At 41.0% G+C, this 17,959-nt stretch overlaps 1 protein-coding gene across 3 annotated transcripts in view; it reads left to right on the top strand.

Annotated features, from left to right (window-relative positions):
* The window catches only part of SUGCT (succinyl-CoA:glutarate-CoA transferase), a 538,921-nt gene that overhangs the window by 33,220 nt on the left and 487,742 nt on the right, over positions 1–17,959 (top strand). For all 3 annotated transcript variants that reach the window (XR_013814318.1, XM_079786519.1, XM_079786520.1), the window contains exon 7: positions 12,680–12,771. Coding sequence is in view for 2 of the 3 variants with exons in the window: in XM_079786519.1 (XP_079642645.1) it covers positions 12,680–12,771 (92 nt within the window). In the remaining variant the exon portion in view is untranslated. The remainder of the gene's footprint in view (positions 1–12,679; positions 12,772–17,959) is intronic.

Consider the following 17,959-nt stretch of genomic DNA (forward strand, 5'->3'; position numbering starts at 1 on the left):
TGGTCTTGGGTAGGGCACTTAGTTTTTCAAAACCCCATTCTTCTCAGTAGTAATTAAAATAGGGTAATAAAATTTACCTCCTATAGTTCTTATGGGACTGAAATGAGATAATACCCAGAAAGCACCAGCATAGTTCCTGAAATATAGCAAGTGCTCTGTACATGTTAACTATTATTATTATTACTAGAGGCCCAGTGCACGAAAATTCGTGCACTCAGGGGAGTCCCTCAGCCCGGCCTGTGCCCTCTCGCAGTCCGGGACCCCTCAGAGGATGTCCACTTTCAGGCTTAGGCCTGCTCTCTGGGGGATGGGGCCTAAGCTGGCAGTCAGACATCCCTCTGGCAGGCGGGAGCAGGCCTAAGCCTCAGTTGGACATCCCTAGTGCTGCTGAGGAGGTGGGAGAGAGGCTCTTGCCACTGCGCTCGCAGCTGTCAGCCTGACTTGTGGGAGAACACTGACCACCAGGGGGCAGCTCCTGCATTGAGTATCTGCCCCCTGGTGGTCAGTGCGCATCATAGCGACCTGTCATTCCGCTGTTAGGGTCAATTTGCATATTATCTTTTTATTATATAGGATTATTGCACCTAAATTACCTTTATTAGTTGGCTTTATGGAGTTCTTAGGTTAAGTGCTAGTTTTGATTGTTTAGCAGGTTTGTAGGGAGGGAGGTGTCTTGCTGTATTAAAATTTACAAGAATCTCATTAAAATCCTGCTGAGGTATGTAATCTTGTAGAAAGGTGCATATCTTACAGGTTAGAAATGCTATATTCTTACCCTGAGGGAGAAAGAAAAAAACACATCAAAATGAGGTATGACTGTGAGAATCCTAATTGTTGTGCATATGACAGAAGTACAAACCCTAATAAATGGAAGGTCTGATTGTGGGAAAACTATAAAAGGAATAGGAAGGTTTTTTACAATGCCAACAGGAAAAGTTGAGTGATAAACCATAAGAATGTGCAACTTTGGCTCATTTGCCGAACACATCTTATTTAATTGTCACAGTGGAGGAAAAAGGCATAAGGGAAATGTTTCTACAAAACAAAGCACACAAATGAAAAAATAAAACACTTATTAGAGAACTGGCTCTTTAATATACTTCTGAATTAATCCTACAAAGTAGAAGAGGTAAGGAGATTCTTCAGAATAGAATAGAACTCTCCCGTTCAAGTGGAGAATAAGACTGGGAAACTGAAAACTTAAGTGTTAGTTATAGTTTTGCTATTGTTGGGCTTTATGACATTGGACAAGTCCCTTAACCTCTCTAGGCCTTAGTTTTCTCATCTGAAAAGCAAGAATTTTTGCCCCAGACCCATTCAGTTCTAATATTCCTTGCATGTCATTCTTAAGTTTATTTATTTTTTGACATTTTATTGTGGAAAATTTAAAAATCACATTAAAGTAGATAGAATAGTATAATGGCTCTTGGCACATATAACCCAACTCAATAATGACCATAGCCAATCTTATTTTGTTTACAAAGACACCTCTTTTCCATCTCTCTACTATTTTAAAAGCAAATTTTATATATTTTCATTTTTAAATATTTCAGAATATATCTGAAAGAAAAGAACTCTTTTTAAAGCATAAATATCCAATGTTATCACATGAAAATAAAAAATAACCATAATTTGTTAACGTCATGAAATATGTAGTTGGTTTTCAGATTTTCCCAATTCTCTTGCTCATTCTTTTTACAATTTGTTAATTTGAATTGGGATCCAAATTAAATCCAATTATTACAACTGATTTATATGTTTCTTAAAGCTTTAATTTTTAGTTCCTCCTCAATCTCTTTTTTTTCTTACAATTTATTTGTTGGGAAGTTTGAATTTTGCTGCTTACATTCCCATGTTGTTTAACTTTTGATTGTTCTTTATAAGTTGACACATTTGTGGGCTTGCTCAGATTTAAACTTTTTCGGGGGTCAAGAATATTTTATAGAAGGAAGTTTGTAGTTCCAGCAGAAGGCACATAAGGTCTAGATGTTGATGTTTTGTGATGTTAACAGCCATTGATGATGATTACCTAGATCTATTCATTAGGAGCTACAAAATGAAGCTATCCTACTTCTGCCATTCCTTCTTCATATATTGGTTGGAAAATTTCTATAAAGGGAATCTTCTCCTCATCAACTATTTGATTACCCTGAAGTATAGTTCATTTAGTAAAGGCAGGATAGATGTAAATTCATCCCATTTACCAATTGTCATGATAATGAATTTATTCCCTAGTATCCTCCAAGGGTGACTGATGATTAAAAAAATCATTATAAACTCACAAATTTTAACAAATTTGATGTGTTTCAGTCCATTGAAGCTATTATCCTTATTGATACTCAAATTATTTCATCTTTGGCCAGTAGTGGCCTTTTCAAGATGGCTTCTGCATCCTTTTGATGATCAATAGTCTTTGATTATTGGTATAACAAGATATTCTAGGTGTACTTTGTACATTTCCTGCCCCATCCTGGATTCAACTATTTCCTAAAGGAATCTTAATTACTTTTTTTGGGGTTAATTTTATTATTTATTATTATTATTATTATTATTATTATTTTTAAATATTTTATTGATTTTTTACAGAGAGGAAGGGAGAGGGATAGAGAGCTAGAAACATTGATGAGAGAGAAACATCGACCAGCTGCCTCCTGCACACCCCCTAACGGGGGATGTGCCCGCAACCAATGTACATGCCCTTGACCGGAATGAACCTGGGACCTTTCAGTCCGCAGACCGACGATCTATCCACTGAGCCAAACCGGTTTCGGCTTATTATTATTTTTAAATAATTCTTTATTGTTGAAAGTATTACATATGTCTCTTTCCCCCCCATTGACCCCCACAGCCCTCCTACCCCCTAATTCCTTTTAGTGGGAAATGGTATTTAGAAACCACAATCTGGATATTAGGGATGCTAATTGCTATTGGGTTAGTCTTTGCTTCTAGGTCTTTTTAGTAGATAGATAAGAAAATAAATATATTTAAAACATTAAATGTATCATGAGTTCATAATTTATCATTTAAATTTAGAAACAAAACAATCTACATACCAGAAAATGAGCAGAAACAGAATCCAGATACTTGTATACATTTTGAAAGATTCTATTCTTTGTTGTCAAATATTTTATTGCATTCTGTTCTCCTTTTATGTAAAAATATATTGTTGGAGTTTCTGTAGCTGCTGAAATGTTAATATCTATCTAATAGCCATGATATTAATTTTAGACATACCTGTTTTGTTTTTGAATTTATTACCAAGATAGGTCCTAGTCTTCTTAAAACCTCCTTCTTTCTTGTTCTTAATAGCCCATTATTGACTAGGTCTTTATCTTAAGAGTTCTTTGTTTACAAGACAGACCAGGAGGTGGGGATTATAAGTAAAATGGAATGTACAGAGGCCCAGAGGAATGAAAGAGCCTTGTATATTTGGAGAACAGTTATACTAAGTGTGAGTTGTTTTAGAGAAGTGGCAGGAGATGACATATGGAGTGGTGAGGGGCCAGATTACAAATGACTCAGTGTGTCATACTAAGAAATTATTATTTTATCCTGTAGGCAATTTAATAAAAATTTAATAAGGGAAATGACTTGATCAGAATTACATATTCAAAAGGCATTTATAGCCATGTGAAGAATAAACTGAGGTGAGGGACCAGGTAGTAAACTATAAAAAGGCATAACGTTTTAAATGGATTTGTGAGTTATTTGGCAGATCAAATAATAATGAATTAGTGATTAATTGGTTATGGACACAAACTGAAGGAAAACTGTCCAGGATGACTTGTAGGGTTTTGGATTTTTGCAGATGTGTGGGTGATGTGTCATTCAGCAAAACAGTAAATGTGGAAAATGACTGGTCAGGTTGGTGGCATGTGAGTGTGACTGAGGTGGCATCTGAGTCTGTTTGGGGCATCTTCAACTTGAGCTACCGTGGACTTTTGGTGGAAATATCCACACATGCACAAAAAGACATTTTTATGTTTAAGGGCCCAGACTTGCTACTTCCTATTAGTGTGACCTTAGACAGGGCACTTAACCTTCTAAGACTCAGCTTTTATAGTTGTAAAAAAGGGATAATGGTACCTAACTCATAGGGTTGTTGTGTGAATTAAATGATCTAGTGGACAAACATTTAATAGAGTGCCTAATACATGGTAACTCAATAAATATTGTTATCATTCTAGATATGGGTGTTTCTAATATCTTGTTTGGGTCATGGTATGGATGAGATGCACAGAGAATGCAAAGAGAGGGGACCAGATATGGTATACTAGGGAATGTGAACAGTTGAACCTGGGAAATTTAGTTGTCTTGACCTTCTTACTATGTCCATTACCCTAAACAGGTTATTCCAGGTATTACTGGAGGAAGTACAGTTTAATCTTTGCCTTCTAGCCAAAGAATAAGTGTTAAGTTAGGTAAGTATTAAGTAAGATAAGTGTTATTTCTATTTCCTAAGCTCATTTATTCACACTTATTTATTCACACATTTACTGAGATACCCGTAGACATTGCAGGTGCTAAAAAGATATGGCAGAGACAGACACTTGTCACAGCTCTCATGGTGCTTGCATTCTAAAGGAGAGGCAGGTATTCATAAAAAAAATAAAAATTATCAGAGAGTGATAAGTGCTGTAGAGAGAATGAAAATATGATAAAATGTCAGAGAGTTCCTAGGAGTTTATTTTCTATTGGGCGAGCAGGGAAGGCCTCTTTGTGGATGATATATTTAAGATCAGCAGTAGCCAGCCGTGTGAAGAGTAGAAGAAAAAAACACACCAATATTCTAGGTGGTGCAAATGCCTCAGGATGGGATAGCTGTTGGGTGTATTTAGAGAACAGTAAGAAGGCCAAAGGAAATCAAGGTAGAGGGCAGTGGGGAAATGATGAGAGACAGAGAGCAGACAGCGACCAAGTCATGAAGGACTCTGTAAGCCAGGATAAGTAGCTCAGATTTACTCTAGGTGACTTGGAAAAGCCCCTAGAAAGCTTTAGGCAGGAAAGTAGCACACTCTGATTTACGTATCAGGAAGATCACGCTGATCAGAAGAGGCAAGTGTGAGGAAGGGAGGTCAGAAACAGGAGGCTAATGAAACAGTCTAGATGGGACCTTACTTATTTTGTTCTCCTGTTTTTGGGCCGAAGCCCCATTCTGAAGCTCCTCGTTGCATAGAAGTCTCCAAGGTGTCCTTGAATTGATCCCCCTCAGGAGCATTGTGCTGATAATCTAGGTGCTGTGGGCCTGGAGCAGATAGAAAACAAGCAGTGATTACCAGCTGAGGGTCTTTAACTAGTTTTTTAGCTATGGGTTCACAAATGGGGTTTTAGGAGTGTAAGCATATGTTCAATTACTTTTTTCTAGGAAGAATGTATAGCTTCTTACCAGTTTGTCAGAGGGACCTTTGATCTCTAAAAGATTAACCAATGATAGGCAGAGTGTTGAGAGCTGTGGGAGGAGGTGTCATAGGCATTACAGAAAACAAAAGCACCAATGAAGCTTTTGCTTTTAAGAGCTCATAAGTTAAGGAGACAAAGAAAACACAGTTAGACGCAAGAAAAATGAGTGAAACCAGAAGTTTCATCTGGTATTCAGGGAAAATTAAAAGATAAAATATCTTTGCCTGGCTGGCATGGCTCAGTAGTTGAGCATCGGCCTATGAACCAGAAGGTCATGGTTTGATTCCTGGTCTGGGCATATGCCCAGGTTGTGGGCTTGATCCTCAGTGTGGGGAATGTAGGAGGCAGCCAATCAATGATTCTCATTGTTGATGTTTCTCTCTCTCTCTTCCTCTCTGAAATCAATAAAGATATATTAAAAAAAGATAAAATATATTTTCCCTTTAGCTTCCTTCCCTTGCATTTTTACTTATAAGTCTGGAAATTCAAGTTTTGCTCTGTAGTAAATGTTCATGAAAGCCACAAGATGGCGAGGTTGCTCCTTAAAATGAATGTGAGCACCTGAGGGATTGGAAGGGGGTGAGGAGGGAGGGGGGAGAGAGAGAGAGAGAAAAAAAAAAGAGAGAAAGAGGAGGGGGAGAATGGATGAGGAAGAGAGAGGAGAGAGGGGGGGGGTTAGGGAAGGAGAAGGGGGAGGGTGAGAGAGAGGGAGAGGTGTTTCTCTGATTTTCTGTAACCTTTTCAGTTTTCCTTATCTCCTTACTTGATTATAAAATAGAACTGACATTCTTAAATTTTTCCTCTTTAATTTTGATATTGATCATAGTTGTTTTGGAATTGTAAAGTTTACAATTAAAAAGAACTATCTGGTTCCCATGCTTACCATTTTTTCAGCTCTTTATTAAATTATAAATAATTCATTCCTCATATTGCCAACAGCGTAATCTTTGCAAACTACCATTTAGATAATGTCAGTTCTCTGCTTTAAAATGTTCTATTTATTGTCATAAATATGTGTTGATAGTACTGGTAGTTAAGGTAAGTATAATGCAAAAAGATAGAATAATTTTTGATTCATACTACAAAAATATGTAATATATATTTTATTATTATCATCTTTTCTAAAATGAACAAGTACAAAAACTTCCCATTTTAATGGGTTATTAAACAACATAATTGCAGCGCTTAGACTATTTATTCTCATCATTTCATCGTACCTCAAGGCAGTTTTTGTTTTCTCAATATTTTGTGGAAAGGGGAAGCTACTATATTATTAGCATATTAATCAATGAAAATTTATTAACTAAGTATATTTAGCTCTCATAGTAAAGTGTATTTTGTTTATACTGTTTTATCAAATTGAATCCTCATAATAAATCTATGAGATAAATGTGACTATTGTGGACACAGAGGCTCAGGGAGGTTAAAGGAATTGTCGAAAATATAGTCGTTCGCAGAGCTATAGTTTGAATCCAAATGTTTTCATTCCTAAAACTCATCCTCTTATTCATCATGCCATACTCCCTGCCTTCACAAGCGTAACTTTATTTTTCTCTTTAATAGAAATACTTGGGCCGAAACCGGTTTGGCTCAGTGGATAGAGCGTCGGCCTGCGGACTGAAAGGTCCCAGGTTCGATTTCGGTCAAGGGCATGTACCTTGGTTGCGGGCACATCCCCAGTAGGGGGTGTGCAAGAGGCAGCTGATTGATGTTTCTCTGTCATCGATGTTTCTATCTCTCTATTCCTCTCTCTTCCACTCTGTAAAAAATCAATAAAATATATTAAAAAAAAAAAGAAAGAAATACTTGGAAGTTAGAACTTGCATTGTAAGGCAAGCACTACAGTGCACGTTTACTTAGCAAGCTGTTTTCTGCGCGTGTTTTCCCGCAGGCCCTTGTTTGGAAGACTCCATTTAGAGTCGTGATGGTGAGGGCCTCTGTTAGCCTCATTTGATGGATTGGGGTCCTGGCCAGAAGCCTGAGCACCTGATTTTCCCTACCTGGAGCAGACTGACCCTTAATTTCGTCTCTTGCCTTACTGTTGGGATACCAGGTTTTAAAGAGCACACCCCCAGTGTTCCTGCCTTGTGGTGGAGTTTCTCTCTGCTCCTGGAGGCCTGTCTTATGCTGGGGATACCAGGGCTTCAAGACTGGAAGTGTGGTCTAGGGTGCCCTTTACAGCCGTGAACTAGCTGTCCTGAAAACTAAATTCACTCCTAAAGCTTGGCACTCATTTCTGCATGGACATTGTTGACTTGTACTTTATTCCCTTTATATCCCACTTTGCTTTTCTAAAGATTGAAAAAGTAATAGTTCAGAATTTTTGGAACTGCGAGACAAACATGGGAGAGCCTATAATTTTGTGGTTTTTCCCCATTGGAGGCAGTGGGAGGATGTTTCTCTCTCTTTCTCTCTCTGTCTCTAAAAATCAATGAACATATCCTCTTGGTGAGGATTAAAAAATGGTTTTACATTTTTCTTCATAAAATAGTTTTACTTGCAGTAAGTGTAATAAATATAAGTATAGGGGATAGAATATTGGCTATCCTATTTAATAACAGAGTAACATGTAAATTACCATCACTCCGCTACGCCCACGATTGGGCGGCGGGAGGCTGGGGGGCGGGACTCGGGGTGGCCTATCCGGCCATTGAGAGGCACGGATCCGCTGCCACTGAGGGGGGCTACCCTGCTGTTGAGAGGCGCAGGGGGCGGGACTCCCGCCCCCTGTGCCTCTCAACGGCCAGATCTGCGGCCACTGAGGGGGCCTGCCGCGGACACCCAGCTGCACCTCTCAACGGCAGGGTAGCCAGGTGTCCGTGGCAGCCCCCCTCAACAGCAGGGTAGCCCCCCTCAGCGGCCGCGGACCATCAAAAGTGGGGGAGCTGGGTGCCTGTCTGCTCCGGCACCAGGCCTTTCAGAAGCCTCCGGCTCGGCACCAGCGGACAGGCACCCAGCTCCACCGCGATTCGTGTAGGGGACCCTGCACGTGCATGATTCAATCATGCACTGGGCCTCTAGTGAATAAATAATTATTGATGCTGGCTAACAAATTTATTATAGGATTCTCTCTACCTTTATTTCTGTGAAATTTTCTGTAATAAAACATAAAGGAGAGACATGTTGTGATACCTTTTCTGTCATAAATGCTAAGTATAATTTAACTTTGAACTGTTTTAATTTCTTAATACTAAGTGATAATTTTATCTGAGTACTTTTTTTTTTACATACATTTTGTTTCTTTCCCCCGCTAGACTTTATTGAGGAATAAGTGACAAAAGTGTATATGTTTTTCCCCCCAAACCAAGTCAGCTTTATGAAACTTCTGTGTGTGTGCCTGAATGCACAAAACATCCTTCAGGCCTGAGGCCCCACCCTGGAGAGCTGGTGAGGAAGTAACTTCTGCTTCTCATTACAACTGTAGATCCATCGCTGGTGGATGGACACCAGGGAGGGGTTGTCTGTCCATCACGGCCTCCTCAAAGCTGGGGTCCCACTCCTGTGCCCTGATCACAAACTGGACCCAGTGGCTCATGTAGTCCTCGGGCTCCCCATTGAAGGCTGTAACATCACGACTGAGCTGCCTCCCCTTTTCCCCAGGGAACTCCCCACACGGGAAGGAGTGTTTGTCCCAGAAGAAGTCTGGGAATTCTGGAACTGGCGGGTTGGGAGACTCCCAGTGGACCCTTATTGTCTGTGTTCTCCTCTGTGGGTCCTGCTTGTGGGTCCTGGCCATTCTCACCCTTCTGCTCAGCCACCCTTCTCCCCTCAGCCCCAGTGTTCCCAGGATCTTCCACTCCATTGTCCTGCCCCTCTGACCACTCCCCCTCAATGTGGGTATCTTCCTGGGACCCTGGTGGGGCTGGCTTGTTCTCTTCTGGGGTTAGGGGGCGTCTAGGGTGAGCTGGATCCTGTTGCCGGAGGGGGCTTGGTTTTGGTCTGGGGATGCTTTCCAAAAGGCTTGGGGGCTTCATCCTCGCTGCTGCTGCTGTGAGGGCCCCCCTCATCCTGCTGCTGGAGTCTGGCCCTGCAATGAGGTACCTCCGGGAGGGCAGCCCCCAATACATGCGGTGACAGTCCAGCACCCACTCTTTACCCACAAGGCAACCGCTGAGGCTTAGGACCTGGCTCTACTTGAGGATATTGGCAAAGGCACAGATGAGGTGGGTGCTGTCTGGAGTCCAGTCTGGTGGATACTTGTCCCCCATCTCTAGGGCCTTGTCCTGGAGAGCAGAAGGGGTTCTGGAAGCCCTTACAGTTTCAGATATTACATTTATGTCTTTAATCCATTTTGAGTTGATTTTTACATATGATGTAAGATAAGAATCCAATTGCATTCTTTTGCCTATGGATATCTGGTTTTCCCAGCATCATTTATTGAGAAGCTATTCATTCTTCATTGTTCTTGGCACTCTTATCAAGAATTGGTAACCATATTATGTGTGAGTTAATTTCTGGGCTATTTATTCTATTCCATATGTCTCTATGTCTGTTTTTATGCCAGTACCACATGCTGTTTTGATTACTGTAGCTTTGTAATGTATTTTGAAATCAGGAAGTGTGATGTCTCCTTGTTTACAATAGCTTTGGCAATTTTGAGTATTTTTTGGTTCCATATGACTTTTAGGATTATTTTTCTATTTCTCTAAAATTTACCATTGGGATTTTGATAGAAACTGCATTGAATCTGTAGATTACTTTGGGTAGTATGGACATTTTAACAATGTTAATCCTTCCAATGTTAATTCTTCCAATATCTCTTCATTTATTTGTGTCTGTTTAAATTTTTGTCATCAATGTTATATAGTTTTCAATGTATAGTCTTTTATCTCCTTGATTAACGTATTTCTAAGTATTGTTTTTGATCCTGTTGTAAATGGGAATTCTTTCTTAATTTCTTTTCAGATAGTTCATTGTTAATTTATAGAACTGCAACTCAATATTGTATGTTGATTTTGTATCCTGAATCTACTGAATTTGTTTATTGACTAACAGTTTTTGGTGTAGTCTTTAGGGTTTTCTGTATACAAGATCATGTCTTCTGCAAACAGAGATAATTTTACTTCTTTCATTTATTTTATCCTGCCTTATTTCTCTGTCATGTGTGCACAGTACTACGTTGAATAAGAGTGGTGAAAGTGGACACTGTTTTCTTGTTCCTCATCTTAGAGGAAAAGGTTTTAGCTTTCCACCATTGAGTATGATGTTAGCTATGGATTTGTTACATATGGCCTTTATTATGTGGAGATATGTTCCCTCTAGTCCCACTTTGCTAAGAGTTTTTATAAAAAATGGGCACTGGGTTTTGTCAAATGCGTTTTCTGCATCTATTGGTAGGGTCATATAATTTTTCTTTGTTTTGCTAATCTTCACCAAGTATATTTTTTTCCATTGAATTTTTTAGAGAGTGGAAGGGAGGGAGGGAGAGATAGACAGAGAGAAATAGAGAGAGAAACATTGATTGGTTGCCTCCCATATGTGCCCTAACTGGGGATGGGGATCGATCCTGCAGCCCAGGTACATGGCCTTGACCAGGAATTGAACTTGAGACCCTTCAGTGCATGGGCCAATGCTCTAACCACTTAGCAACACCAGCCAGGGTATGATTTTTATCCTTTATCATTTATGTGGCATATCAGGTTAATTCATTTGAGGGTATTGTATCAACCTGCATCCCAGGAATAAATTCCACTTGATCATGGTGTATGATCTCTTTAGTGTATTGCTGGATTCAGTTTACTAATATTTCTTTTAAGATTTTTTTTGCATCTATGTTTATCAGGAATATTGATCTATAATTTTCTTTCTTGGTAGTGTCCTTTTTTGGTTCTGGTATCAGGATAATGCTGGCCTCCTAAAATGAGTTTGGAAGTGTTCCTTGTCTCTTTTTTGGAAGAGTTTAAAAAGTATTGATACATCTGGTTAAACGTGTAGTTTAAGTCCAGTATTTTATTATTTTAAAAATTAATTCTTTATTGTTGAAAGTATTACATATGTCCCACTTTTCCCCTATTGACCTCTCCCAGCCTGCCTGTGCCCCCCAGCCCAGGCCTTCACCCCTCTATTGTCTGTGTCCATTGGTTATGCTTATACGCATACAAGTTCATTGGTTCATCTCTTCCCACCTGCCCACCCTCTCCTGCCTTCCCTCTGAGGTTTGACAGCAATATTTTCTTATTGATTTTATGTCTTGGATAATATAGCCATTATTGAAAGTGGGATATTATAGTCCCCTACTATTATTGTATTGCTGTATTTTCCCCTTCATGTCTGTTAATATTTGTTTTACATATTTATATGCTTCTATGTTGTATGCTTAAATATTTATAAACATTATGTCTTCTTATTAGATTGACCCCTTTATTATTATACTAGAGGCCCATTGCAGGAAGATTCCTGCAAGAATAGGGCTTCCTGCGGCTTGAGCGAAGCAGAGAAGGGAGCGAAGCCCACCGAGGTGGGCTTCCCTCCTGCCTCCTGCCTCCCGCCTCCTGTCGCCGCCACCCCACCCTGCTTTCTGCTTTCCCTCCCTCTTCCTTGTACACTGTTTTCAGTCTTTGCTCTGCGCCTGCGTATGCAAATTAACCGCCATCTTTGTTGGGTTAATTTGCATACTCACTCTGATTGGCTGGTGGGCATAGTGGAGTGATGGCCAATTTGCATGTTTCTCTTTTATTAGTGTAGATAATGACCACCTTTGTCTTAAAGTATATTTTATCTGAAAAGTATGGCTACCCCTGCTTTGTTTTGGTTGCCATTTGCATGGAATATATATTTTTATCACTTCACTTTCAATCTGTGTCCTTAACGCGAAAGTGAGTCTCTTGTAGGAAGCATGTAGTTGGGTCTTGTTTGTTTTATCCATTCAGATATTCAGTGTCTTGATGGGAGAATTTCTTTTATTTATATTTAAAGTAATTATTGATAGTAATTATGAACATACTATTATAATTTTAATTGTTTTCTGGTTGTTTTATAATTTCTTTTCTCCATTTTTTTCTTTGTGATTTGATGATTTTCTGTAGTTTTTTGCTTAGATTTCTGTCTCTTTGAAGACACTCTTCAGACTACACTAAAATATTCGCGCAGGTGTATAGCCACCAGTTTGCTACCTTCTGGGGTACACCACCATAATTAATTTTTACTACCTTCTTCAAGGGACAGTGTTGATGGCAATAGTAACAGAATTCTGCAGGATTTCTGGATACAAATGGTTTTAAACACACCATTGTACTACTGCTCTCCTTACATGGTGCTGTGTCTGTTCTCATTGTGTTAGGGTATGGCCAGACAGGTCCTCTGTCTCAGCGAGCTGGTTATGATGCTGTGGCCTCTGCTGTCTCGGGTCTGATGCACATCACAGGGCCTGAGGTAGGTATCCTTCTTAAGATTATTCATAATTTTTCACCAGGTGTTCCAAAAGGATTTTCAGTCTTTACTAATCCATTAAAATTGAGTTAATTTTAGAAAGAATCCAAGGAAAGTGAATGACTTACTAAAAATACCTATATGCCCTAGTTGTGAATATGGCCTCATCCTATATAATAAAAGGCTAATATGCAAATAGATCGAATGGCGGAACAATTGGAACAACCGAACAACCAGTTGCTATGACGTGCGCTGGCCAACAGGGGGCGTGCGCGGAACATGGTGGGTGTTGGTCACGGTGGGATGGTGGAGCAGGTGAGTGGGGGCACCAGACCCAAGTGGGCTCCAGTCGCTGTCATCGGAGTGAGCCTCTGGTGGTTACTGAAAATTCTTTGCTCTTGCGTACTGTGGTCCCACCCAGCTCTCACACCTGCTGCGGGCGCCGTCCCTGCTCACACCCACTGCTAGCACTACAGCTGCCACTTATACCCACTGCCAGTGCCAGAGCTGCCACTCGCACCTGCTGCTGGTGCCCAGCACCGGTCCTGATCGCTTGGTGCCATCAGTGGGTGCAAGTGGCGGCTGCAGGCTCTGATTGCCCCTGAGGGCTTCTCCACCTGCCTCTGCTCCTGAGGGGTGATTGTGGCAGCAGCTGCCGCTTGCACCCACTACTGGTGCCAGCCCCAGTCACTCTGCACCATCAGCGGGTGTGAGTGGGGCCAACGCCTTCAGTGCGTGGGAGCGGGGGCAGCAGGAGCAGGGCTGCTGGCAGACAGAAGATGGGGGCCATGGTGGGAGGGGCTGGGCGGGGGCCCAGAGTATGGGCCGAGATCCGCCCCTGTGCCTACCTCAGCCTCGCGGCCCACAGTTCCTTTCAAGGTGCATAAATTTGTGCACTGGGCCCCTAGTTACCTAATAAAAGAGTAACATGCTAATTGACTGTACCTTCACAACGCCCACCAGCCAATCAGGAGTGAATATGCAAATTAACCCAACAAAGATGGCGGGTCAATTTGCATATACGGGCACCAAGTGGCCAGGGGTGGGGTGGGACGCAGGTATTCCACACCACCCCACCCGCTCTGGGCCTCTGGGCAGCGTGGGAAGGCAGAAAGGCGGCTCTGGGCCGGAGGGGAAAGGCAGCTCCGGCCAGAGCGAAGGCGGTGCCAGCAGCCAGGGGAAGGAAGGCCCATTCTTGCATGAATCTTCATGCATCAGGCCTCTAGTAGAAAATAACACTCTTTTTTAGCAAGAAGCAATAGAATGTAAACACATGTTGCATATGTATTATGTCCTTCAAGTTCAACATAAGCACCTTCATGCAATTTAGGAATATTATTTCTGTTAAGTAGAATGGCTGACTAGATTGGTCCACTGATGTCCATTTCTACAGAGTGCCTTCACTTGGCATGTGTACATAGTGGAGGGTTTCTTTTTCCCTCTGGAATAATATAAGTTGTTATTTATTTTAAAACTTATTAATAATGCCTCAGGTGTAGTTGTGTCTGATTGTTATGTGCATTAGATTCTGACAGTGAAAAAATTATTTGATTTCATAATAATCCTTCTTTAATGATGATACATAGGGAAGTTCCTAAAAGGTATATAGGTGGCCAAAATGTGCTTGGTTAGATCACACTCTTAGAAAATGCACACTTGTGGAAAATAATAAGAAAGTAATTAAAGTAAAAAAAAAAAAAAGGGTGTGAAAGCCTAGTAAATAAAAATACTAAAAGTCATTCATTTCCAAAACAAAACAGATTGATAGTCTTAAAAAACTATTTCGAGTAGGTGTTTCTTCCCTGAATTACTTTCTTCAGTTAATTCTTCAGGAAGTATTGCTGTAGTGTTAGGATAAATAGGCCGAGTGCCTTTGTCTTCTTTTTTATAGTCTACTTCTTTCTATTAATTTTAAAGCAGGCACTAGGATTTTAGTGACTTGGAGTATAAGGTCTTTTGTATTCTTTTTCTCTGTTTTATTTTCACCAGTCTTAGAAAAAATGTGTACGGCCTTTCCTTAAAATATTCAAGTGCACTGATTTTCTTTCTATCCCTTGAGAGAATAGAGCATGGATCTCTCTCTCTTTACTCTATCTTATTAAAGTTCTCTTATGTATAAGGCATGATTGTGAGTGGTCTTACTTAAAAGCACTGAACTCAATTGTGAATATGTGAAAAGATCTGGGATTTTTAAATTTGTATATTCAAAAAATAAAATGGATTAACACAAAAACAACTGAGGTAGGTGAAGGATTACTGTGGCTCCTTTAGTACACGTTTTCTTGAGATACTGGAAGGACACCACCCCAGGACTCAGTTTATTTAAATGGTGTATTCTTATTGGTGGAAGTGGGATATCCCTTTCCCCACTGAGTGTTGGGGGTGGTGTTCTTATGATACCTTGAGGAAAATAATTTTCTGAGACTCCCACAGGAGATGAGGGATTTTTATTTGTGTGGAATTACATCCCAGGGTTTCCAAAGTCCCATTTCCCTTAATCCAGACTTGGAAGAAGTGCAGCTGGGGATCCAGTAGAGCTAAAAGCAAAGTCTGTCCAGATTTTCCATTCCATGTTGCAGCCAGGTCCAGTTCAACATCTGACTGTTTGCAGCTCATTAGTCCATTGTGTGTGTGGGTGCACCTGGGATGGGTCATGTGGGTGAATGCAGGGAGCTAAGCCTGAGCCAGGAGCCAAGTGTGCCGAGAAGAACCAAGACCTCGAACTCCTTGTTTAGGGGATTAAATATCTCAAATCTTTGCCCATTTGCTGTGTTCACACCCATTCTGGCCAGTCACCTGTGTTCACAGTTGTGACTGACAGCAAGCATCTTTGCTAGCCTCCCCAACTTTCCTGGTCATGGGTCTATCTCCCCTCCCCCCAAAATGTCCAGTCCCTTCTCCCAGGAATCTGTGGGGAATACACTACTGGTTCCTGGGGAGTGTAAAGCTTTAGCTTCCTAGTGAAGCTGCCTAAATGACGTGCCTATAATATTTGGTCTTCCCTTTGCTCCTTTCCTGTTATTAATAACTAGAGGCCCAGTGCACGGGATTCGTGCACTGGTGGGGGGCGTGGCCTGCAGGGATCGGGCTGCTGTGGGAGCACCGCTCATCCCGGTCAGCCGAGTGGCTGTGGACCTGCCCTCTGAGCGGCTGCTCCCTGGTCCGGCATCTTCTGTGGCGCCAGAACACTCGCCTCTCCAGGGGACCCGGTTGGGGCCAGGCCCAGGGACAATAGCACTGAGAGACAGCAGAGTAGGCCTCAGTCCCATGGTGGCCACGAACCCGCTTCCCAGCCTCTGGGGTCAGCTCTGCGAGCCCAGCAGCAGCACTGCGCAGCCTGCAGGTGTCTGGAAGAGGTGGCAGGGAGCGAGGAGGAGGAGCCTGGGGTGAGGAGGCAAGGATTGCAGCTTGGTTTCCTGCCAGTTGGCCTGGGGTTTGCAGCGGGAGCAGCCGCTCATCCCAGTCACCTGAGTGACGCTCCCACTGTGGGAGCGCACTGACCACCAGGGGGAAGCTCCTGCATTTAGCGTCTGCCCCCTGGTGGTCAGTGCGTGTCATAGCGACTGGTTGTTCTGATGGTTCCGCCATTAGGATGCTGGGCTTTTATTATATAGGATTAAGTTAATTACAACACTATCAGTAGGACAAAAAAGGACATTTAAGTACACATGAATACCAATATAGAAAGGGAGTGTACATAGGGAACATTGTTTTGAAATATTCAGATTATGCATGGATAATATTCACTTTCTTCAAATTCCTCTCATTTGGAGGATGCTCATTCTTGGATATTATGCCTGCAAATTCTAGGGTAGGGACAGTGTCACAGGCTTCTTGCTCTCCATCCTCACATCTAGTCTATGGTTTTATAACCGTATGCCAACACTCACTCCACTTCTAAAGTCTGTGCATGGACCCTCTCTTTCCCAGACTCAGTGTCAGTCATCCTGGGCTTGTCTCTCCCCTGCTATGTTATCTGGGAACTTTAACTCTCACAGTTTTTTTTGTTAAGTCCAGTTCCTGTCATTATCTTCATTGATGACCTATTTAATGTTTTCATTGAACAGTCTTGGGAATCGGAAAACCAGAATTTGAACTTTCATTTTGTCATTCAGTGTAACATTAGATAAGTTGTCTGACATCAGTTTTCACTTCTGTAAAATAGGGAAAAATACATTTGTATTTTTATTTTAAAATATTTTTATTGATTTTAGAAAGGAAGGGAGAGGGAGAGAGATAGAAACATCAGTGATGAGAGAGGATCATAAATGGCTGCTTCCTGCACACCCCACACCCAGGATTGAGCCTGCAGCCTGGATATTCATGTTCCCTGCCTAGGAATTGAACCATGACCTCCTGGTTCACAGGTTGATGCGCAACCACTGAGCCACACTAGCCAGCTGGGAAAACATATATTTTTAATTGGTAGTTATAAAGTTGTGAACTGATCACTTGAATTATATGAAAAACCATGATGAAGTCTAATTCAAATGTCTATTTATAGGCAAGAAAGTGAAGCTGCTTAGGAGTAGAATCTATAGCTCTCAGTTCAGTGTTTCAGCTATTAAGTGGGATTTCCTTCATGTAAGGGAAAGAATACTTTATGAAAATTAATTATGTGACTGTGTTAAAAGCATAATTTTAGCTTCAGCAAGTAATTTGAGTAGAGCGTGTGTTTAGAATAGAAGGTTCATATACTGTAATAATTCCAGAGTTTGTGCCTATGAACTGTGAAGGCAGAGACTCTGGGACTGTGTTCATGTGCACTAAAATCCTTGTTTGTTATGAATGTGCCACTTTTTGTTCTCCATGTTGTCCTTTGTACTTCTAAATATGTTTTTCCTACTAATTAGGGCTGTAAATAATAATTACAGTGGTTTTCATAATCAAAATATTACCTTGGGAACTTAATTTTCTGTTGATTGTTTTCCCAAATTAATTTCATTTTTAATCCCTACTCTACCAAGTCAATAATCAAAGTCTAAGAATTCAAATTTCTAAGTATCTCTTGAATCCATCCATCCTCCTTTCTCTGTCCTTGATTGAAGTTCTCATCTTATCTCTCCCCCCTGAACTATTGCCAAATTATGTTATGGGTCTCCTAGCATCACACCAAAAATCTTTTAAAAAGTCCCATTTTTGCAGCCTTTTATATTCATAAAGTGCTTTGATGTACCTTTTGTTATTTGAT

This window comes from Cnephaeus nilssonii (genome assembly GCF_951640355.1).
Source record: "Cnephaeus nilssonii genome assembly, chromosome: 12".
NCBI lineage: Eukaryota > Metazoa > Chordata > Mammalia > Chiroptera > Vespertilionidae > Cnephaeus > Cnephaeus nilssonii.